At 38.5% G+C, this 24,791-nt stretch overlaps 1 protein-coding gene across 4 annotated transcripts in view; it reads right to left on the bottom strand.

Annotated features, from left to right (window-relative positions):
* Positions 1-476: 476 nt before the first annotated feature.
* Positions 477-24,791, bottom strand: part of LOC143693943 (uncharacterized) — a 64,266-nt gene continuing 39,951 nt past the window's right edge. For 2 of the 4 annotated variants that reach the window (XM_077177091.1, XM_077177092.1), the window contains 4 exons: positions 10,637-10,700; positions 6,321-6,404; positions 4,796-4,893; positions 477-726 (listed from right to left, as the gene is read on the bottom strand). In XM_077177091.1, coding sequence (XP_077033206.1) covers positions 696-726; positions 4,796-4,893; positions 6,321-6,404; positions 10,637-10,700 — 277 coding nt within the window. In that variant the 3' untranslated portion in view covers positions 477-695. Of the gene's footprint in view, positions 727-4,795; positions 4,894-6,320; positions 6,405-10,051; positions 10,551-10,636; positions 10,701-17,813; positions 18,193-24,791 lie in introns of those variants that run through there. The other 2 variants (XM_077177090.1, XR_013182022.1) reach the window with 2 other exon arrangements.

Consider the following 24,791-nt stretch of genomic DNA (forward strand, 5'->3'; position numbering starts at 1 on the left):
ATAAAAGACCAACGGCATATTTGCAGAAGATACTCTCATTAGTGTCACCTTAGTATTATTGATCATTCTGACATCAGTCTTCTGTAACCTTTGGTCTCACATGCCTGGGGTATATCAGGTTGATAAACCTAAATTGAAAGCACCACCAGCACACAGTCTTGTTTTTCCAGATTATATTTTTAAAAACTTGTAAGTGAAAAATTCTGCATCCTCCCTAGCTTTCTGCAATATTGTGTCCCAAGAGTCTTGCTTGACTTCCACAAATGCAACAGATTCACCTATTCATACATAACCTGAGCACTCCTAACGATGACTAAGTACTGGAAATAATTAAAAATTTCTCATGCAGTACTGGAATCATTACCTTTTATTTCCATGGAAACTTTTTGATGAATAGTAATCAAGATTGGCTGGCTGACAGAGACAGCAAGCAGTCTGTTACTGCAATACAGCAGTAACTCAGCAGTCTTACTCATGACACTTCCATGCATTATTTAAGTATTTACAGTAGAATTACTTTGCAAAACTGTAATCTGAGGCTGATGAGTATAGCAAGTTTGGGTGGCTGCAGACCACAACTTTTTTCCAAGGTTAACTCTGCTAAGCTTATAATGCACCTGGTTACTGTTTGGTTATTCAACATGAACTTAGTTTAAAAAAGAAGAAATAACAAAACCAAGTAGTCCAGTGGCCAGTCACTGTTTCTTTGCAGAAAGATAGAATGATCTGCAAGGAAAAAGATATTGTCACATCATAAAAATGGCAGGTCCATTACATGAATCACACATGTTCCCTGGTTTATATATTCTGTGAAATCTCAACAGCTGGCATTGGCACTATGGCTACAGAGGGACTCTAAGATTCATTTCTCTGCAAAATTTTAAATCCAAAACTTGGACATGTGTCCTATAATTTACATTAGACTTTTCTATTATGTTTATTGTAGGGGTGTGATCCTCCCCCTCTACTCAGTCCTGATGAGGTACATCTGGAATGCTGCGTCTGGTTCTGGGCTCCTCAGGACAAGAGAGACATGGAGCTCCTGAGCAGGTACTGTGAAGGGTGACAAAGATGATGAAGGGGCTGGAGTATTTTTCTTATGAGTACTGGCTGAGGGAGCTGTTCAGCCTGAAGAAGAGGTGACTCAGAGGGGACCTTATTGATGCCTATGAAAAATGTAATGTAAAAATGTAAATGTGTATTGCTGATAATGCCTAAGTTTTATGATCTTGTAAACAGTAAGTAAAAAGACAATCTACCTATTGGACAGTCCTTTCTTTTGATTGATAAACATTTTAGCATGTAGAAAAAGTTCTTCTCCTGAGACTTCGCAGGGACTGGATTTAGGATTACTTTTCCCTGGACATGTGCTGTTGCACCTGGAGAATGTCAACATCCCATCCTCAGGCTGTGTAAGACTCTCAGCAGGAGCAAAGCTCTGCTGTAGGGATTGCTCCTTTCTTCATCAGCATCTAACTTAATGAACAGCAGGCAGGGATTTATGAAATACATCATTTGTAAGGAAAAAGTATTTGAACATACATCTAAATCACAGGCTGGGTCATTTTTATTCTGGTTTTCTCAAAACATTGAATCTCTGGATGACCCCATTGTGCTTTTGATCTGCTCCTCTGCCTCCCCAGTGTGATGTCTCTGCTTCCTCAGAAGCAGATCCCTGGCTGTACACAACTACACAAAATGTGACAACATGAACCAGCTGGAGAATTCCCCAGCAGTGAAATCTGCCTCAAACACCTCCTTCCTCCTGCATAGCTTTAGAAGACTCATGATGCCCTAGGGTAGCTATGCAAGCATACAGAAGGGTTCTAGTTATGGAACTAATTAACAATTGTATATGTGTGTGTTTCCTTTTTACAGGCACTGCCATTTGGATGACTGCCTGTTTGTGTATTGTATCTTTGCAGTAAGGAGGAAAAATAAATAAGGAAGGGAAAGAAGAAATGAGGGGCTCGAGAGTCCTTTGTACTGAATATTGCACTACTAGTAAAGTAACATCATTAAGCAGTGGGTTCTCTAGCAGTCTCTCAATATCCACTGCAGTAGAGACTGCACTGTTTGTAAGTTCTTAATTAATTTCTTAGTGTTTTTTAACTTGTAAATTCTTATTGCTGATTTTGAATTCAAAGTATACCTATATTCAGAATACTGGATATTGTGCTATTATTTAATCCTTTTTTCTACATAGAGTTTATCTGCTTGAAACATGTTCTTATATTTTTCTAGATGCAAAATCAATATAAGTATGGTAAATCAATATAATATGTCAAATGCCTTTGTCCTGGGCATAACAGAGCTGACTGAAGGACTACAGTCCCCTTTCAAAGCAGTCTTTGAGATTTTAAAATGAGTTTTCCTTTTTTTTCCCTCCATTTTTAAACTAAAATTACTTCTGAAGTTTTAGAGGAAAAAAAAATTACTTTAAAGGTCAGTTTGTATGCTTTCCTAATAGTAATGAAAAAACAAAACAAAACAGAAAATAAATCTGCTGCCAGTTGATCTCCTTTTGCAATACGTAACCAGTCGTAAGCACCTCCTCTCAGGTCATAGGCTGCAATTCATCCAATATATTGTACAACTCAAAGGTCTGTAAGGACCCAAATAGATTTCACTTATAAATCTGTTCTACAACCTGTTATATTATTCCTCCAATTTATTTTCTCATTAAATAATTAAGGGAGACTCTTATGATTTTCAGTGTTGATACATGATTGAGTAAAACTGCACACTGTTTTCAAAAGATGCAAGTTTAAAAAAAAATAAAAAAGAAACAGCCTGACTGGGAGGCATATTGTGCTATCATTTGATTAAGAAGATATTTTAACCTTTTCCTTTCACTCTTTTCACTTCCATTTGATGGTTTTTTGTGTTTTTTTTTTTTTTTTTTGCTTTGAATTATTTTATTTTCAAATATGGCAAGTGGTCCTCTGGATGACCAAAGTATTCTTTTTAAAAATCTTTTTACATATCTTCAAATAGATGTTGAATGAGGGAGAAAATTGTACCTGTATCCTATCACCTCTCACCTGAGCCATTCTGTCCCTCAGCAACTGTGATTTTCTTAATGAATTTTTAAGTGACTTATTTGCAGTGGCTGCACAGTGACAGCAATACTGAACGGAAGAAAAGAGCCTCCATTGAGCTTCTCCTTGCCTTCTCACCTCTGCAAAGCAGAGACACTTCTCAAGTAAAATCCATCAGTATATTTTATGGCAGGAAGTGAAGGACACAAGCCTTGTATGTTTAATGTTAGAGAAGAAAAGAAGCTGTCTGATTTCTACCTCAGTCTTTATATGTGAGCCATTAAGTGCTGTACATTTTTTAATCCCCTGAGCATTCATCAGTCTGATGCTGTAGAATGCAGAAAGGAAATCTGGATTGCTTTTTAAAGATTATGTTCTTAATGCTTAACTGGAAGAGCAAAGTATAGAGAAACATATTAAACACTTTATAGAACCACAGAATCATAGAATCAATTGGGTTGGCAGGAATTTTAAAGACTGTCTGGTTTCAACCCCCTTGCCATAGGCAGGGACACCTTTCACTAGACTAGGTCGCTCAAAGCCCCTCCAAGCCCAACATGGCCTTGAACACTTCCAGGGATGGGAAATCCACAATGACTCTGGAGAACTTCTTCCAGGGTCTCACCACACTAACAGTCAAGAATTTCTTCCAAATAGCTGACCTAAATCTACCCTCTTTCAGTCTGAAGCCATCACTTGTTGTAGGATGTTTTGTCTGTTCCGAATGGGAAAGTATGGGCAGCGCAGTGTCTACAGGAAGGCTTAAGGGCATTTTTAAAAAATACTTTGTGTGGGATATATGTATGTAATGTTATTATATATTGATTTTAGATCAAGATGAAAGTATAATGACTCACAATTTTACAGCCTGCCATAAGCAGAAGAAAAGCTTGATGTGCTTGAAATAGTTGTGTTGCTAAGGATATATTGTATGGATCTAATCCAGCTGAGTGATGATCAAGGAAGTAAAACCTGTTATTATCCATCAAATAGGACTTCCTTGATAGCCAGAGGCAGAAATCATAATTCACAAAATTTGCCATGTGACAATTTAGTTTCTGGAATCTAAAGAGGCACAAATCAAATTAATAAGTTGTTGATGTCTATGAATAGCCACCTTGAATCCAAATTCTCTGAACATTTTCCAATGTCCAGCAATAAGATCTGTTGTACTTATTTCTAAACCAGTTAAACCTGCTCCTGAGTCTGATACTTCATGACCGTGTATCTTTTGTAGTCCCTTTCTGTGACTGTTGGCTGTGAACACCAAACTTCCTGTTTATTAGGTGGGCCTAAGGAACTTTTAAATAAGAAGCACCATTTCTTTTAAACTTTGCTCAAGTACAGGTTTTCCCCTTCTCTTGAACTTTACCTTCTGTTGACCAAGACTAAGACATACAGTTTTTGGTTGCAAGCCTATACCTCACTGGCTCTAAAGCTGTACCAAGTACTCAGAGTGTCTCTGGGACAAGCTGTGTTCTGCATATATAATTTCTGTGACTTTCCTGAATCTAAAGTGTATGTGGCTTTGAAAAGCAGCTGCTTCTTTTTCTAGTAATTTTCTCTCAAAGTGCAAACAGATTGTGGAGTTATATTCTCCAGGTCATCCCAAATACTGTTTTGTTTCTCCTTGCCACTGTGGCTGAGCAGACGATGATAACTTTTAAAAGAGTTATCGAAGATCTTGATTTCAAGCTATGGGATTTTTCTGTTCTCCTGAATGAACTTGCCAAAGATGGATAGGCCCCTTGTACCTGAGTGTGCCTATGGCACAAATGCTTTGAAGTAAGCAGACTTCCATCAAGGATGAGTTCAGTCCTGCTGAACGCTTTCCTTCCCTGTGTGGATGTGCCTGTGTGAGAGAATATTTATTTATAATTATGCTTGTACGTGTAATAAAAACACTTGTTTAAATGAGAGGAAGGGGAATGAGTGACAGTAGGTGCTCAGCCCATGGGGTGGGCGAGCAGACAAAGGCGAGCAGCTCAGCAGCCCCGCTGAGCCAACGCGTGCTGCCAGGCAGCGCTGCCTGCGGCTGCTCGCTGGGAGCCACTGATCCATTGGATGAACAAGGCTCGAATCAAAGACCAGGAGACAAGCCATGCCCTTTCCCTTTCCACTCCTTTGCTATCCATTAACCCCCACACACTTTCCTCTAACAAAAATGCAGACATGCACACAACACAACCATCTGTCCTTCTCACTGGGTTTCATTTTCAAGATGACTGATGAGGGAAAAAAACCTCTTCCAAGATCTTCACTGATAATATATCAGATAAAACACAAAAATAATCTCACTGTATGTATTTCAGGATTTACTTTTCCTGAAATAGATGTTCTTTCCTGTCATAAAACAGACTAACAAAGAAATAGGCAGGTACCTCTTTAGCTGCAATTCTGACTGCAAGTGACTTTTAGTGCAAGAACATTATGGAACTTGAAGTAGAAAATGCTGCTTCCAAGGAAGATAATGCTGATGGATTATGGCATAACAGAGCTATGTAACACTTTGAACACAGGTCTAAGTGAGCTTAGGCCTATATATTGGCCTCTATTTGCTCAATGATAAAGAACATGTACTGCTCATATTTAATGTACTTTTCAGCCATGCATCTGAAAGTATTAAAAAAAGAAAACCATTGTTTAAAGTATTCTAATGGTATCTCTCTTTAGATTTTGAACTGCATGGCACTGCTGGTGAGGAATATTAACTTTGTGTTGTGCACAAGAATTAATGTCTAAATCCAATGCAGTTCCCTGTTACCTCAAATTTTCGGGGGTGTTTGAACCTGGAAGTGCCTTTTAAAATCAATTTTAAATGTTAATGGATTGTTTTCTGATCAATATTATCAGAACTATAACAAATACATCACTAACATTAAACACAGGAGTGAGGATAAAGAATTTGATTTTGCAATAGTCATGTCAATTGGAGTGGACTGTGCTACAGGGGTGGTATTTATACCTGTTTCAAAAAAACACAATGAAGTGGATTTTTGAAAATTTTACTCATAGGACAGAAATTTTGCATGTAAGGGCAGGATAACGTTGCACTGCTTACATCGCAATGTTGTGAAGGAAAGCAATGAAAATTAGTAGAAATGAGCTGTTGTTTAACAAGCACTCATAATTATGCTATGCTGGTTTTTGTTCCTTGGATTTCACATGACAAAAATCTGATGAAGGTCAGGTTTCAGGGTCAGAGGCCAAAAACTTTTCTCCAGAGAGTTTTGTCACATTCAGACTGTGACTCAAAGCCAGACTGCTCTTTACACAGACCTGAGGTAGAAATCCCAGGCTGAAACTGTGAGCATGTGAAAGGGACTTGCATCTGTGCTTCTGCTCTGCAGTGATCAACCTTTCCTGGAGAAAAAGGGGGAAGAAACCTTAAGTTATCAGCAGAAATGCAAGTGCTGTGTAACATATGGTTCTGTGGGAGCCAGTCCCTTAGTAACAATCCACATTTCAAAATTGATATTTGCTTCTGGCAAAAAGTTCAAAAACTGCACCTGGTGTCTCTGGGTTACTGTAACACTGGCTTTGGCCACGATTTTCAAGGGTTTTGAAGGACTTTTTAAGCTGTATCAGGATCCCAAAAAAGGGGAAAAAATAGTTCATAACCTTCAAACTTGCCAATTCTTTACATTCCGAGATTTCCTTCAGCTGGAAGAGTGTGGTCATAGGGAAGGTGCTATCTTGAGGTTTCTGAGGGATTTCCTGACTAGAAAGAGGGATCTTTGCCTTCCATGTTGAAGTGCTTTGAAGTAGTTGAATGACAATAACAGGAAATTACTGTTTTGGCAAACATCTACAATTTTTAGAAAATATGAATCAGTGACTGAATTGACAGCAGGATATATCTTAAGAGAAATGGAAGTTATATTTCACTTGCTTAATTATACTGCTTATCTTCCTTGAAACATTTCACAGCAATGTATAATATGCAATGCCCAGTAGAAAGGAAACTTGATCCAGGGACTAATAATTATATCCACTTTAATCAAATGTTAAATATACTGTAATATGCCACATTCAGGAGACGCTTGCTCAGTGTTCCAAATCCCGGCACAGACTACTCCTAATTTTCTGGCACAACCTTGGAAATACTGCAAATGATCTGTCTTCTCATATTCCCTGCATCACTAAGAACAGAAAGGCAATTGTACCTTGCTCTAGCAGCAGTGCTGGGAAGGAACAAGTCACTTCATGCTGTTTTCTGACATTGTACTGGAGTAGCAGGATGTATTTTCATTTTCAAAATACTCTTATTTAAGCATTATTTGGATAGCGAATTGACTTAACGCAATGGCTGTTAATGAGTTCCAGCACACCTAAGTCATACTTGCATGGAAAAAAAGAACATGAAACCCAATAGTTCTCTAGCTGTGAGAGCTGAAAAGGGATTGATTTCTTTGTCCAGTGGCCTTTTGGCCTCTTATTTTTTTCTTCCTGGAGAACACATGTTGACTGGGGCATCTCTGATGGAGAAGCCTGTGTGCAATAGCCTGGGAGGGAAGGAGCACCCTCCTCTCTGAGGTTCAGCCTGTGGTTAGTTGATGAGCCTGAACAAGTCACCTTACCTACTGCAGCCCCACAACTTCACCGTACAAATTAGAGGCAATAATGCTTTTCTACTGACTGGGAAAAAACAAATCCATATTTCATTACCAAAGAGCGCTTAAGGGCTTACTTCATGCAGTTAGGGAGGCAGATCTGTATAAAGTGGAGGGTATTCTCCTGTCTGTATCCATCCATGGCTGCTTCTCTGCCTCTCTTTTCCCCCAGAACTGGGCAGACTATTCTACAATGGTCTAGACTGAGAAAAATTTTGTAACAACTTTATGGTTCAGTGCAAGGTGCATCCTTGTACCTGTCTCAGAGAAGAGAGGCAGTCCTTTATGTCACTAATGTCTTTTTTAATATACCTACAAATTATGCTATAGGTTTTACAGTTTTGCTTCATCCTTGTACTTCAGAAGTGAGTTTTGAATGCTTTTCTCCTTTGAGAAAAATGTAAGCTCATTTCACTAGATGGCCATGTATATTACTGACAGGTGTCAAAACTGCAATTCACCTGCCAAATGGTCTCCTGTGTATCTCTAGTGAAGAATTTTTATGTTGTCTAGCTTGCATCCTTTTGTCCACTGCACTGGGACAAAGATAACCATAGATTTAGTGTGTAAAGCCTTGGTTTTCCACCTCTGGGATAATGGCTCGCATCCAACTTGACCCTCTTAAGTGCAGCCACTGAAACAGATGGAGATGAGGCTTGGGTTGGCATAAATCTGACCAGTTATGAGGATGGTTTGTAGCAATTTGGACTCACTAGACAGAGAAGGTGAAATATACTTGAGTAATGGGAATCACATTGAGCACGTCCTTCTGAGGAACACCAGTACGTGCACAGGGAAGAAAAAGGAATACAAAAGGTTTTCAGAAAACGACTAATTGGGCTGACATGTTTTCAGAGGAACATGGAGCAGTGAGCAAGTAACATTGCCTCCTGTTCTGCACTGCAGTATCTGAAGTCAAAGGGGATTGTGCTCAGCCTACATAATCTCTGTATGATGCTTCTGATCTTCACAGGGTGGACTTCTGATTATTTTATCTTAAAGGTGCTTAAAAAAGAGAAAAAGGAATTCAGAACTCAGATGTAGGGAGCAAAAAGGAGATCTTTGATATACTTGGAGCTCTGGAGACAGCTGTTGGGCTTCACCTTGAAAATTTGTAGGGAGTGTTCAAAACTTGAACACTAATGGGTTCAGTAACAGGGTTCTCCTTGGATATGTAGAATTATTGCTATTTACACCACAACTCATCTACAAGTTCCTTATGACATTTCATAATGGGCTTTAGGCAAAAGTAAAGTTGTCCAATCTGAGTGGTTCAGGGTTTTTTTTCCCTAGGATTTTTGTATAGGCCCGATAGAAACACTTCTGCAAGATTTTAAAACTGCAAACTCATGTTCTGTGATCTTTAAGAAGTGCAGCTGAGCTTATAACGAGAGGGGGTATTTTTTTATTTAAATACCTTCAAATTCTTACTCCCTGCCTCAGGTACCATTTTTAGCTTTTGTTTGGGGGCAGGGGGGAGGTCTGCTTGTTTGTTTGTTGGGGTTTTTTTGCCACAGATAGTTTTTATTTTCCTGAATTACTGCAACTAGCACACTTCAGTTTCAGCTCTGTAGCCTTTAATTGGTGGTGTTAGCAATTCTCTCTTTTTTTTTTTTTTTTTTTTTTTTTTTGATCCCACATCTGCACTTTTCTCTTAATCTTTAAATCGTGTTTTGTATGCTGGCGTAATTAGACCAGCAGCTACCAGGTGAGGAAAGTTGAAACAGCCATTTAATCAAGCTGAAAAAACCTGGTTTGGGGGTGTTATGGGGTATGCTGTATTTTCCTTTTCCTTTTTTTTTCTCAGGTATTTTTCAGAGGCACCCTAAGGATACTATTTTTTATTTTTCTCATTATTTGTGTACAGATATGTTTCTTGTCGTGTTGTTTTATATAACAACATCTATAGGCCCACTTTGAGAAATTTATAAGCACTATACCAAAGAGCACTAGTTGGATCATTAAAATTAATAATCTACAATTTGAAGTCTTTTAAGACAGGTTTGGTTTGCCCTTGTATGGGCAAGGAAGCAAAGTTTTCTGAAAGTCATTCTTAGTTAAGAGTAAACAAACAAACAAATGAACACACTGTGGGCAATCTGGTGCAATTAATGTGAGAGCTGTCAGGGGGGTATATTATAATAAGATGAACTGACAATGCTATTCAAAGGCTGAAACAAAACTTTCTACTCCAAGGAGAGAATTATATTTATGATGATTATGACTTGTTCTTCAAAGACAGGCTTCTTTTATGAGATATAAATTTATTTTGGTTTTTTTTGGCTAGTTGAGGAAAAAAAGCTGTTCCTTTCCTTGAAGGAACTGGCTTGGAACTTTAAATTACAGTGGCTGAAACATTAGGGAGAAATAGAAAGCTCACAACAAACACCCAACAGCTGCTTCTGCTGTATATTTAATATGTACAGCTCTATTAGATTGCTTTATTAATCCATCTGCAGGTATCCTGCAACAGGGGCCAGATGGCTCAGGAGATGAATAACAGCATAAAAAGGTTTGCAAGTAGCAATCTACTGCAGGTCAGAAATAGCCACATGATGTTGCCTTCAGGTGTCTGTTCAGGAAGCAGCAGGGATGACTCCAGAGGGATGCTCTCGCTCCTGTGCCTTGTCCTGTACCACCAGAACTGCTCCAAGAATTCTCCCAAATGAAAGAAAAACGAATCACTAGAAATGGTGACAGGCAGTCAGGCAAGTGCTGCCTACATGTCAGTGATGATGCTCCCTGGTAGGATGCTGCAGGATGTTTTATTTTGGGACAAAGCCCAGCGGGTGACTCCATAGGTGACAGTGGATCCGTGCTCACAGCTGTCTCCTGGGCTCCGAAACGTGCACACAGCAGGCTTCCAAAAAGTGGCATCAAGGTCTGTGCTGGAAAACTGCCAAGGGATTGCATATTTTGTAGACACTGTAATACACAGATTTGTGCACATAGTAATATAATAGACTCCATTTTTAAACTTACATGATTGAGTCTGGTCTTGAATTGTAAATCGAAGTGCATTCTTTTAGTGGGGCTTTCTGAAAACCTAGGCAACAAAATATTAGGGAAAAAATAAGTGCCAAGCTTTGTACTTGCTTCTCTGCATTTAACTTCTAAAAGTTTAGAAGTGGTTTGTTGTTCTGAATTTATAATTATGGAAACTGGTATTATTAGGTAACAGCAGGCAAAAAAACCCAAAAGACATGCTACCATGGTATTAATAAAGCTGGTATAAAATGAGTTATACAGATGCAATATAAACATGATCCTGCTTTCTCTATTTGATGGGACCATAAAGAATCATGGTAAGATTCACCATATGACCAGACCTGCAAAAACTCAGTTTCATAGTCAGAGCACGCTGCAGGTGTATTGCTCCTGACACCCTTCCTATGTGTGGATATTACCATGGCACTTGGAGTAGTATGACATAGTCATAATACAATATATTAATTGTATCAGACCCCTTGTGTCAGTTCTGGTTTCAGACATCAAAAGTAAAATGAATTGGTCCTGCCTCTTGGGTCCCAGGAAGGCAATGCTTCGCCTTTAATCCTTGGAACTGCTTTTGGAATTAAAGGAGAGGTACTACCTGAATTGTAGGCTTGCACTTGGAGGCCTGTTCTGATGTTAGCAAGGCCAGATGTACCACATAGCTCAGAGGACAAATGGTGCATGTGTGAGTAAAGAGGATTTATCTACAGCATGAAAACAGACTGTAAATGACTTTGCACCCAGATGGAGCAGGATGCTGCCTGACACTGCCCCATTTTAAGTCTGGGGGTGTGCTTAGAAGAGCTGTTGAGGATGGTCTAGGGAGGTATCTGTGACACCAAGATAAGTGGTTCTCTCATAGCTCTGTCTCTTGTTCTATTCTAAGGTTATTTGTACCTTGCAGGTCAATTCGTAGTAATTCACTCTGCTGACTGTTAAGAACTGATGCCTTGTGAAGGCTGATTTAGAACAGAGGCAAGACAGAGTTAAAGAATAAAGTAGGCATTTATTAAAAGGCCTCAATGGATACACCTTGGGCATACAAGAGCCCCAGCCAGGGCTACACCCAAGATGGACCCAAAATTGTCACAAAATGGATGACTAACCACAAGGTCTCACACTTTTATAAGTTTTTTTCTATTTGCATATTGGAGTAAATTGTCCAATTACAGCTTTAGCCTATGAAGTCCCATCCTTCTTGTTTTTCTCTTTTCAGTCCACTGTTGTTTATGCCCTTGGGCCTGAAATTTGGATCATTTGTCCTTGGTCCCCAGCTAGAGATGGAATTGTTCTGTCTACCTACTCTGGGAAGAGAGCTTAATATTCTCTAAATGAAGCTCATAAGTACACACTAAAGCAGCACAGAACCTGAAAAATATAAAAATATGAGTACAACCACGTCCTGTTGCTGTAATTCAAATAATCCCTTGGTTTCCTTGAGTTTCAAGGCATCTGTTGAAACTTAAATTCTTCATCCCCAAATGCTAACAGATATGGCTGCCAAAATAAACACAGAATGCCTTAAAATTAATTGTTATTTTGGGATTCATGTAATGCTGGTTCTTTGTGTGTTTTTTTAAAATTTACTATTTGTTTGCTAGGCTCTTTGTCAAGCTTTGTTGTTGCTAGTGTGGTAGATTATACCAAAGATAGAAAATCCTGAGACTTCAAATAGAAGGAGGGGAAGGGCTGGATTCAGAGCCACAGCTACGTGTGTGTAATTCTTGAATATGATTCTGTAGAAGATCATCAGCCTTGTGCTTGTTTGTGTGTGTGTGTCCGTGCATTTCTCAGCTCATGTACATTAGTGAAGTCAGTGATGTTAAAATGCAGAAATAAAGGCCAGATATTTAAGTGGTTTAAATAGATTCAACTTCATAGCTTCCCTGGACCCAAAGCAGTTTGCCTTTGCTGAAGATTTGACTCAGTACAATAGGTCCAAATATCTATAAAAATAAAACCTGTAGAAAGAATAAAATATTAAGATCCATGTTACATAATTAATTTGGAATCTTAATTCTTCAATTAAATAAGATAATTTGACATGAAAATACAACTTTAATACTGTAGATGAAAAGAATGGCTATAAATATTGTTGTTAATATGACCAGACAGTAAGAACTATTCAGTGAAACATGAGCTGAAGGACTGGGGATGTAAAAGCAGTTAGTTTAAGTCCAAAATTACATCCTGTATGGATTCAGGTGGAAGAATCAGATTTGAAGTGTTAAATCTGAGCCCAACAAGAATTTATTTCTACTATCTAGTGACTTCTAAGTTGATCTTCTCTAGCAGATAAGTAATTACCATATCTAAACCCCCCCCCTATTTTATTTACTTAGAATGTTTTCAGGCTGTCATCTACCTTAGATAAAATAAGAGAAAGGAGAGCAAGAAAGTTCTTGGCTAAAATTGAGTATATTTGCCTTCGCAAGGCAAGAATCTAATGAAATACTTTACCAGCATCTTCATAAATACAATATCATAAATCAACAATTAATTCATTTTAAAATTGCTGCATCTATCCTTCATTCATCCTGGGTGTCCTGCCTAAAGGGAGCTCTGAAGCTGCATGTTAGTGTTCCCTGGATGGCTGCAGATGGTCACTATTTTATCATCTTTTAGCTCCTTTAGTTTCCATTGAGTGGTTTTTGTTGTTTGTTTTTTTTTTTTTTTTTTATGGAGAGTCTATCACGTCCTTTAACTTCCCCCCTCTGCTCTCTCTTGGCACTACTTATCTTCATCACACATCTCTTTCAATCTGTCCCAAAATTCACCCTCTCTTTTTGCTCTGTATCTCCTCACTGCTCACACATGGGTAATGCTTCATTCCTCCAGTCATGTGTTACTCAGTCACTTTTCATGCAGGGGAATAAAAAAGGCTTTTCACAGTGGCTGCTGTCAAGTGCATTTAAGGGACTGTACTCATGGCAGAGAGTAAAAACTATGGCTGGGGGCAATTAAATGCACTAGTGAAGCAAAGGAGTTTCCTGACTGCAGGGTCCACATGAGCATAATCCATCCAAGAGCTGAGAAAGTCTTATCCTTCACTGAGCCCATGGGGAGCTGAAAGCCTCTGAACACTTTGCAGGAGCAAGTAATGAAATTTATGGAGAAGCCAAAGAATATCTCATAAGGATGACTTAATGAAACATTACTCTTGCCTTGTAGGGGCCCACAGGTTTTATGATGCTGTCTTGGTCGAGGCAATACAATTGTCAACATGGTAAGAGCCTTGGCAGCACATCAGTTCTGAGATAGAACTGGAAAATGCTCTAGCAAGACCTAGATTTTCGTGGTTTCTCAGATGCCTTGCTGCAGCAGCAGCACTGCTCTGTTCTTCAGTGACAATAAAAGCAAACACCACATAACCATGATAGTAGGAGTGTGGTGGTTTGCAGGGATCCCAGGACAAGGAAAGAGATGGAATGTTGACTCCATGTTTCAGAAGGCTGATTTATTATTTTATTATATATATATAGTATATTAAAACTATACTAAAAGAATAGAAGAAAGGATTTCATCAGAAGGCTTGAAAGGAAAGGAAAGGAATGGAATGATAACAAAATCTTGTGACTGACCAGACAGTCCGAGACAGCTGACTGTGATTGGCCATTAATTAGAGACAACCAACATTCACCATTAAAGATGCACCTGTTGCATTCCACAGCAGCAGATAATCATTGTTTACACTTGGTTTCTGAGGCCTCTCAGCTTCTCAGGAGAAAAAATCCTAACAAAAAGATTTTTCATAAAATGTGTCTGCGACATAGGAGAGTTATAAATGTACAAAGCTGTGCTAATAATCCTGCCCCTTTTTTGATACGTGGGTTGAGGTGGTTAGTTGTGCAAATAGCTGGAATAGCATCTCAGAGTAAGGTTCTCTAGTCTGAATTTGTTAATAAGCTAATTGGTGCGCATATTAAAAAAGATTCTTAAGGTATTTACACAAGTACAATAGAAGAAAATCAGTTAAATGAAATAAAATACCATCTACTAAGGATTAGTGTTTGCAGAGATTTCATTGCAGTAATGATTTTTCAAGAGGAACAGCTTAACCTGGTAGATTTTTGGGATTTGGGGTTTTCAGTTGGTGGGTTTTTCTTTTGTTTATTTGTTTGCCTTTTTTCTTTTAAACCTTACCTCTTTTACTTTCAGATGTGTTTTAGTTAATTTAAGTATTCCACTTGTGCATTCCTCTCCCCATCTACTTCTGTGCTCACCAAACAAAAAATTCATGTGCTAACACAGAAGAGTATTGTAATCCTTTAAATTACATTGAAACCTTGAAAATGTAGAGAAGCAAATATAAGAGAGGTTTTGAGGATATGCAGCATGCTTCTAGTAAGTGTGGCTCAAGAGCAATTGCACTGTTTCAAAATTAACTAGCTCCAAAACAGCAAAATCCTGCTCTATCTTCCCTTAAAAAACTGGCTTAGATTATTTCATGTGAATTAAATGAAATAAATGAAATAAACCAGCTTCATCCAAAAATTATTCTGTTCTTCTTTCTTTATCCATCTCTCTCAATTTTTCCTGCTGACCAGCACTGGGCAGACTTAGTGTCCAGTGTATTCCTGCCCTCAAAATGTTAAATCTCATTATACACTCAATATCCAAAGGTGCTGTGCCACTGTGTTTCTTCTGGTGGTCAGAACAACATTTTCTGGCATAATTTATTCCTCAATTCCTACTCATCTGGCTATCCACACCAATGAGAAAGGTGTTCCCATATTGGTATCCTCTGCGTACAGGGAGAATTCTCACCTGTTGTGCACAGACACAGATTTGTGAGTTGCCTCTGACTTAAGCACTGAGTGATTTTGATCTCTAACTGCAAAAAATTCTTTTAACAAGATGGTCCTCAAAAAACAATTTATATGATTCTTCAGAAGGATAAATATGCTGCTGATTGAAAACACGGCTGCAAAAGTTTTGCCAAGTGGAAAGGTAGCTGATACTCATATGGAAAGTTTTGCTAACTGAATTTGCTGCTGAATGTTCCCAGATGACCTTACACATTGGTTTGACTCCCCAGTCCAGCCTGACTGAAATTTGTGTCAGTGTTTCTGTTGCCTATCACTAAGTGCGTGTGTGTGCGTGTGTGTGTGTGTGTGTGTATGTTTGGATCTGAATGGCCACACTCAGTAAAGGTGATTTTTTTCTTTAGTGAAATGGGTCAGGACTTGAAGGAACATCTTCAAAATGAGGTTGGAGTAACCATCCCAAAAAGCTGCATTTCTAAGAGCTGATTCCATGCCTGATAGATTCCTATCCAGTGAGGTTTATGTATATAATATTCAGATCAGAATTATACTAGGGGAAATAATAGCGAAACATCATTATTGGGGTGAGGTGGAACAATTATAATACAACTAACTACACTGCTTAAATATTAATTTTTATGAAAGACGTTCATTATGTTCTTCATCTGGTAAGTTGCTCTCACTTAAGACTCATTCCAGTGTTTAATCTCTGGTAGAACATTGGAAAAAATCATAAAATATTAAATGCTCTCATTATGTTTTGGGCAGCTTGTATTGGCAGTGAATCCCACACGTCATTTACAACCAAGCTTACAATTTTTGCCTCTTAGGCATAGTGCAGCTCCTCTGAGTCTTTGCTACTAAGAGTTAAAATGACAACTGCTGTGAGAGAACAAACTGAAAACTGAAAGGCCTTTGACTAGACTACCATTTTTAAGACCAGCACTGAACCCTTATCTTAATTTATTGGGCATTTAACAACAGCTAGACACACTGCATGGCATGCAGCATTACATACAACACCATCCAGCTCAGTATGTAAAAAATAAATAAAGATTAAAATGGCATGAAATGGGTTCCTTGTATATTACTGCATTTTAATCTCTTGTCTAGTACTTTGTTCTGTCTTGTTCAGTGCAACTTCTGCTAGTTCATAGTAAAAAACCAACAGGTTCATCTGTAATTTCATGCAATTATTAAACCACCTATTGTTGAATGTGTGCCTGTCTTAAGAATGAATTATAGTGTTTTTGCTATGTAGCTGTCTTAGATGCCCACCTCTCTAGCAAAATCAGCTTTCATTTGGCAGGGAGAATCTCAGAGACACCTTGATAATTTCTGCCTTCGTGCTGAAATCTTCTCTGTAGGAACAACACATTCCTTGAAGATAAACTGAAAAAAATCCTTGTATATCGTTGGACAGGCTAGCCACAGCAGCTCTGAGGCTGCCCTTCATAAAGGCTTTTCAAAACTACTGTTCCTTTCTGAATATTTTGAGGAAGGCTTTTTTCTAGCTACATCTGCCCCTGAATTCTCTGTAAAGTCTTCCAGGAATATTCTAAATGCCGAGGACAACCATGATTGCCAGCCACCTTACAGATGCATCCTTGGGCCCTGCCTAATACTTAAAGCACAGGTGGTGGGTTTCAACACTTTTCCTGTGAATTTATAATGAGAAAAAAAGTTTGAAATTAGTATAACTTGTATAATGACTTTGACTTCAGCCTTCTCTGCCTGACACTCATCCTGGAATATAGGTTTTTCAAGGTGAGACATTGTATTTTCACCAATATTTGCCTAATATTCAGGCCAACAGTGTCTTATTGACCTGAAGGTCTAGATACGGCTGTAATGTAGAAATTAATAAAAATTTAAGGCTCTGAGAAGGTAAGAAGTTGTTTTCCCCTTCCTAAGGTAAGAAGAGCAAGGAATGGTCACAGCTGCTTTAGCTGCATGAACCAGTTATGTACAGTCAGATAAATGGAGATGAAGGAGCCACTCAGATTTTAGTGGTCATGGGGAATTTAGTGACAGAAAATACTTAATTGATTGTGGCTTTCTATTCAGAATTTCTCAGTGATGATTGAGGACCCATCTTAATATATGTGAACTTAAAATCCTCTCTGTCATGAATGAAATGACAGTAAGGGAAAGAATACTTATTATGTAATGATGGAAATGCTCAGGTAAATTTTGGGGAGTACCAAATGCAATATGGTGTCAGACCTTTTCTGGACCTTCAAAGAACTATGGCAATACAAATAACAGGAATACTCTGCTGGGATCTTCACTGTGAGGTGATATTGACAGAGTATTTCCCAGAAAAAGCTATTGCAGATAACCTTGCATCGTGGAAGATAAGCAGAGTAAAATAAGATGAGACTATCTGAAATACCTACAGCAGGATGAGTGAACAGATTAGGACCAGGTGCTGGAGGGATGCCTTCATTTTGGAGTCATGCTGAAACTGAAACGTGGCAGGATTCTCTGGAAGGAGGGAAGGATCAGCACAGAGGTGATGGAACATTAGGTTATTGGACAGTTGCACTGGAGTGTGATGAACAAACCTAACTCATTATCTAGTCCTGAAAACTGAAGGTTGCTTTTTTCCTTTCACAGATGTATTGTCAAGTGCTTTTACAAGTTGCCCTTGTGAATTTTTTCTCCTCCACTAAGGTTTTTCTCTTTCTTTATTCTCATTACTTATAAATGGGAGTGCATTGCTTATTAAGAGTACCTTACATGGCAATTAGTTAACCCCCAAATTCTAGAGTGATGCACCTGGTATCATTTTAACAGGAAATCTTAGTTGTTTCTACCCACCCCTTGTAGCAATAACTGTGGATAACCAAATGGTAATAATAATAAAGCATTCCCTGCTTGATGCTTTTGCAACATCGACTTATTCAGTAGCAATCATGAAGGATTATTCAAAGCACAGACCAGTGGGCAGCATCAAGAGCAATGCCTTCACAAATGCTGGGTAATCAATGATGTCTATTTTCTGAACAAGAATATTTTCAGTTGTGCAGCAGACTGAATTCCCTCTGGTTGAATAAGCTGCTGAAGTAGAAAATTTTATTTAACAGCATTTGGTAAGAGTCTTGCAAGTCTCCAGTGAGTCATTAGGAGTGTTACAAAGAGTCCACTTTAGCTGAGAGTTGATTTTTGAGTCCTTCCTGGGTGAATATTGTTATGAGAGGTTGCAGTAGCCCTGCTGTTTTCTGTAACACCCTTCCTGCCCATCCACACAGAGCAGCAATGTGAGTCTCGGTCAAGGACTCCTGGGTAAAATTGCCCAGCTTTCTAAAATTCACCAGCTGTGTCTAAAAACTAAAACACCAGGATATTTAAATAGACAGAATTTGAGTTTATTCTGTTAAATCAATGTTTACCAGAAGCCCCTAGATTTCACCATTTATCTGCAAGACCAAATGTTTTAGCCAGATCAAACATGGTTTGTTAAGGGGCATGCTGACCAGTGATCCAGAGGGCTGATGTCAGTTTTACCCAGGTTTATTCATTTACCTCTCCAGTACCATGAGCATTACATGTGTACTTCAAGAGCAAAAGGTTGCTGTGTGATGTCCTGTCATGCTTCCTATGGCTTCACTGAGGTATGTCCAAACATATCAGGTATCATCAGAAAATGTCAACTGATCCAGCTTGGCCTTACCCAGCCCAACTATATACACAGGACAAGGATTTCCTTAGGAAATAGGAAACAATTTTTCAAGTTTTCCTACCACTCAATAGAGCATAATCTTTCCAGGCTAGAGTCCTGTGAAGGAAACACGTCTTTCCTTTTGGGGACTTCCCACCCTGTATAAAGTAGCTGTGATTTGTCTGCCTTGGTGCAAATTTTTGCTGATCCAAACCCCTGGTTGAACTTACAGAAGTTCTAGGCAGTCTGTCCTTCTCTTTGATTCTCCTTTCACTCATATTTGAGGGGCAGAGGGAGAAAAAGAAGATATTACTGTGAATATTTTGACCGTATCTTGACATTGGAGGTGAGAAAATATATAATAAAGTATAGGTGGGAAGGGAAAACAGTCTGAGAAACTGTATTTCCAGCACAAATTTCCCTTGGTTGTCTGAGTGAATTAATTTATACACTTTCTGGTCAAATTAGAAATCTATGGCTAATCTGTTGCTATGACTTTTATAACATTTGTGGAGATACCACATAACTGAAAAGATGAGCAAAGGCATCCTACAGCTTTTACATCAACTCAACTTGATGGCCCCTCTCTGGGTCCAGCTGTAGCCTGGCACAGAAAGAGAGAGCAGCAAGAAAACTCTGTCCTTTCTTCCCTTCCCTCAATGTCAGGCTCTGCATTAGCTGAGCTCCCCTGAGCCAACACTGCACTTGCACCAGCCCCCAGGGCCAGGAGACAAATGAGTCACCTGAGAAGGAACCTGACTGAGTAATAGCAGAGCCAGCTGGAAAGGTTAAAGGCCACACACCATTTGCACTGCAGTAGGTCTCCTGTACAGCACAGCCAACAAGAAAAAGCAAAACTTGTGACTTTTAGCCTATTATTTTGAGTTGCCAGAATGTTTTAACTGAAGCAGAGCAGGCAAAGTCAATTCAAAGTGTTATGAACTGTTTGTCTGCACGGGAGACATCCGGACAGCATGCTCTCCTCTCCTGAAGGGATACCTGAGCTAGCTCTCAGAGCTACTTCAGCTACTGGGAGTAATAGAACCAGACTAGCATGGCACTCTGCCCAGACTCATTTATCTGTCTTTCTGAAGGCAGCAAGTCTGACAGGTCTGCTTTATTCAGTGCCTTAGTTGTCACTAATGAGCGCTGTGTAACCAGAGCCTCTGAACAGCACAGTAATCAATTTAAAACTGCTCTCTCAAGAACTCCTTCAAGTTGAATTCTTAGCCCTGTTAATGATGCAGGATGAGAGTCCACCTATGTAGCCTGGCTGTCTAGAGCAAGCTTGAGGGAAAACTACAGAAGCACAACACGAGGTAGAAGCCAGGTCTCTGTGGCTGGAAGCAGACACACCAGCTTCAGGTCTGAAACACCAGGGTTGGCCCACCCAGTGCACCTACTGAAAACCAAAGCTAAAACATCAAGGACTTGATAGAGTGCTCAACTTGTGCTTGAAATATCCCACCGACTGTCTGTAATGAACCTGTTTCAGCTATTACTGCATTTTAAATTCCTCAGCGTGCTGTTAAGCCAAGCCATCAATGAGAGGGCAGCAGAGATGTTAAGCCTCATGGTCTGGCCCTGGCACTTTGCTTTGACATTTTTATCAGTTTTTCACTTCTTTTGTCTGTTTAATCTATTTCACTTTCCAAAGCCATCATTTGTTTTCCAAATTTATTTTCTTTCCAAGTGTTATTATTTTTTTTTATCCAAGGTGTTATTGACAAGGTATGATGCAGGCAAACTGATATATAATGCAATAATAAATCAGCTACAGCTGAATCCCAATTTCCTGATGTAATCATATTGGAAGAAAGTATTGTGTTGTACACATGAGACCCTAATGAAGTCAACCAGACTCCTCATGTGTAAAACCAGCAGAATTTGATCCACTGACTTCAGCTGGATCTGGCAGCTCTCCAGATTTTCTGAGCAGAAATATTCTAGTTTTAGACTTCATAGTTGCCAGTAGGAGCCAGTAACATTCAACATCAGAGTAGAACTTCCCTGAGATAGTCCTCTCTAGCTCTAGAGGCAATTAAAATAACATGACCTCCAGACATTTAATATCAACAACTGTATTTACAGTCATTGCTGGAGGGGATATTACTGTACTGCGCATTACATTGTAACATTCAAAATAATATTTATCATAGCCTGAACCAATTTTTTGCTCAGAGCCATCTGTAAAAGTCAATGAAAGCATGAATTAATCTCTCAGAAACCTCTATCTCCTTTCTTGACTTCTTTCCTCTGAACTACAATTTTAGTTTGCACACCTCACCCCACTTTTTTTCATTTTCATATAAAAATCAGAAAGAATAAATTGAATTATCAAATATTCCTCTTCAAGCTCTGCTTTGCCCTTTCCAGAAGATGGTGACTCATAACACCATCCTCTCTTTCATATTCTTTTCCAATCTGGCATCTCCAGGCATGGCATCCAGGCTATATCTGCTTCAGAGAGGGGTTTGAGATTTTTTTGTCCTTAAATCATAAAAGCAACTCCAAGACAAGAAGGGTTTTTCCTTCTCTCAATGCCTAATTAGCTCATCTACTCTGATCACTTCACATCTCAAGTGCTACAACATCCTTTTCAATGGTTTTGAAAAATTGTATCTTAAATAAGCAGCATCTTCCTGAAAATGACATTTACTTTACTAATGGCTACTTCATTAATTTCTTTCACATCTATTCTCAGATGTGAAAATAGGCACCTAATTTTCTATGATGCCACAAAATTGTTCAGTCTGTTCAAGTGAGATGATTTTTGTAATTATTTTGGGCATGCATTCTTTGGGCATGCATTCTTTCCTGTTCATATTATTTGCATGTTGTATATTGAAATTTATTTTGACTCAGTTCAATAGGATAGAGTGGTAGATCCATGCAGTCCATAGCCTGAAGCTTTTCTAATAACAAGGATTTACAAGCACAGCACAAGTATAAATTACAAGGTCAACAGTATCTTTAATTTATGTAGAAGGAATAGCAAGTATCATTTCAGTGGCTTTTTGACTGCAAACTCTCATGCTTATCCCTGCTAAAATAAGTATCGAGAATGTGGAGTATCTCACATTATTCAGTATCTCTAAATAATGTGAGATACTGGAAAAAACAGAAAATTATTTCAAAACAAGCAAACAAAACCAAATCAAAGAATAATCAATATAATTAGACATAAGCAGAAGCAATAAGAAATAAACTACTAGTGATGTTAAATGCTTCCACTATTTTCTTCCACATTTTCATACTACTTGAATGGATGAAGAAAATTCCCCTCAGATTAGATATTCTGTCCTGTAACACACCAGGGAATGTGGGAAAGTAGTTTTGTCCAAGGTATGCATTGAGTCTTGATGATACAATAAATCCAAAACTAAGATGTATAAGATGGGGAGGAGCATGAGCACTGCTTCTACTTGCTGAAACTCACGTGGGCTCAGTACTCCAAAATGTGTTAGCCACCATCTCTGAAGGACATGCCACCAGACATGCTTTTGGAACTAATACCCTGGCCTTAGAGAAGAATGTACTAACACATATTCTATTTTGTAGGTCTTTCTCAGAATCCTTTTCCTGCCAATATGTAAATAAGATGCTAATCAAGAGGTGTGCAGGGAAAACGTATGCTGACACATTGGTGCACGGTGTTTTCAAGCAATACACAGCACATTTATCATGATGTTAATGTGAGATCCCAGAAGCAGAGCTGCCTTTAAGGCATACTTGAGCATGCCAAAGTTTTCCCTTTTGTAGGAGGGAGGAAAAATAGAAGATAGATTTTTCATTCATGAGAATGTGAAGATTCCTTGAGTTATACACAGCTGCCCGAAACTCTAAAATAAAATAATATTTTGTGCAGAGATTATTTTTTCCTTTTCTTAACACCAGCAGTTTACCATCCACATTACTTTCCCCCTTTTAGAGATGGCACAACTGAGGCAGACTTTAATGCACCATTTTTTCAATAATGCTGGCCAGCATTTTGGCTGCTATTGGTGTTAAACACAAATAATTTCCTTGCCTTTTCCTTTGGTAACTTACACCTGAAAAGAAGATTATCTAGATAAAGCAAATAACACAAAATCAGAGAGAACCCCTAGTGTTTGCTCAAGCCACTTGCTCAAGGTCACACAGCAAGTCAGTGCAAGGGCTGGGAAAATATTTATGACTCCTATTTCTCAGCTCATTCCAAGCCTCAGGTCAGATAATACTCCAAAAGCTTAAAAGATATTCCAAATGTCATATGAATTTTCTTTGAGAAGGGATGCAAATCTGAAGGATGGGGCTTATGGTAAGGAACAGCTCTTTCCTGTGTGCTATAGGTGGTGAGGTTTAGCTATATTCCTGTATCAGTAAATGTCCTCAAACTTTCAGGTATCGCAATTTTAATTTGAAAATGTATTTGATAACATGTTAGCCTTTATCTCCTTATGCTTTTCCTTCTACTTCTTCACAAGAAGTAAGGCAGAGAAATAACAATATAAATATATAAATTTATGGTAAAGGAAACCATTACAACATAGAAACTCAATGATTTGGAGGTTGAACCTATGTCCCTTCTGCCAAAATTAAGTATACACAGCATGCATGAATGCACCAAGAATCATGTTAATACCAGTTAGATGTCTTAGCTTTCTTCTCTCCTTACTAGAAGCTGCTCCAGAAAAAAGGGTGTCACTCATAAAACCTAGATCTCACATATCTGCAAATTATTAGCTATCATCAAAGCACTAAGCAAAAGACAAACAAATCCCATCCAACAAAGAGTAAGCACTTTGTTCCTTCACTTCCAGTGAGAAATTGCACATGACAGGTTCAGATGACATACTGGAGAAAGGTGTGTGTTCTGTTTCTAACCAAAGACCCTGAACCTCTTCAAGATGCAGTTTGCTAATGTTATGAGTTACTGCTCTGCCTTCTCTCATGTTGTTTAGTGACAGTGGGCTCAAGTACCAGAAATATGCCCTGGATTGTCATGGATAGTTACTTATCCATCTGGATCTACCTATGCATTTATGTCATTTTGCTGAGAAAAAAAATAGTGGCAAAGACATGCTCATTCAGGGTTTCAGATGTTCTGAAAGATAATTAAATTCAAAGCCAATAAAAACATAAAAACTATAAGAGAAGCCACATCATTTTCATTCTTGATTCCTTTAATACCTTAACCTCTATGTGAATGTTTTAGGTAGGCTTAATCCTGGATCATTTCTATGTACCTGGTTCAGTTAGGCAGTTTTCTTCATAGTACAATAAAACTGCACCAAACCAAAATGCTTCTGGTCAGCAGTGCTAAAATTTGTAAATGCTGCTTGTTTTTATATGATCATGATAACTTTTTGCTTTATCCTACATTACTTTACTTTGTTTTAATCTTATATGTGCATTAAGGTAGAGACCAATGGCTTAGAATGGCAAATTTGTCACAGTTAACAAAACAAGCAAAATCTGCATCTGAGGAATGCAAGATTCACCAATGGCTTTGGCTTGGCTTTCTCTTAGTTGCCAGGAACCTTCAATAAAATGGGATGCATTTATGATACTGAGGAAAAGTTAAATTGACATTCAACTAAAATCAAACAGAAAAGGGCACTATACTTTAAGAGCTTTATGAGGAATAAAGTAAAGCTTTTGAGCAGTGGGACACCTTAAAACAGTACAAACACAGGAGTATCTATTAAAAAAGGAAAAGGAAAGCTTTTTC

The sequence above is a fragment of the Agelaius phoeniceus genome, chromosome 4 (genome assembly GCF_051311805.1).
Source record: "Agelaius phoeniceus isolate bAgePho1 chromosome 4, bAgePho1.hap1, whole genome shotgun sequence".
Classification (NCBI taxonomy): domain Eukaryota; kingdom Metazoa; phylum Chordata; class Aves; order Passeriformes; family Icteridae; genus Agelaius; species Agelaius phoeniceus.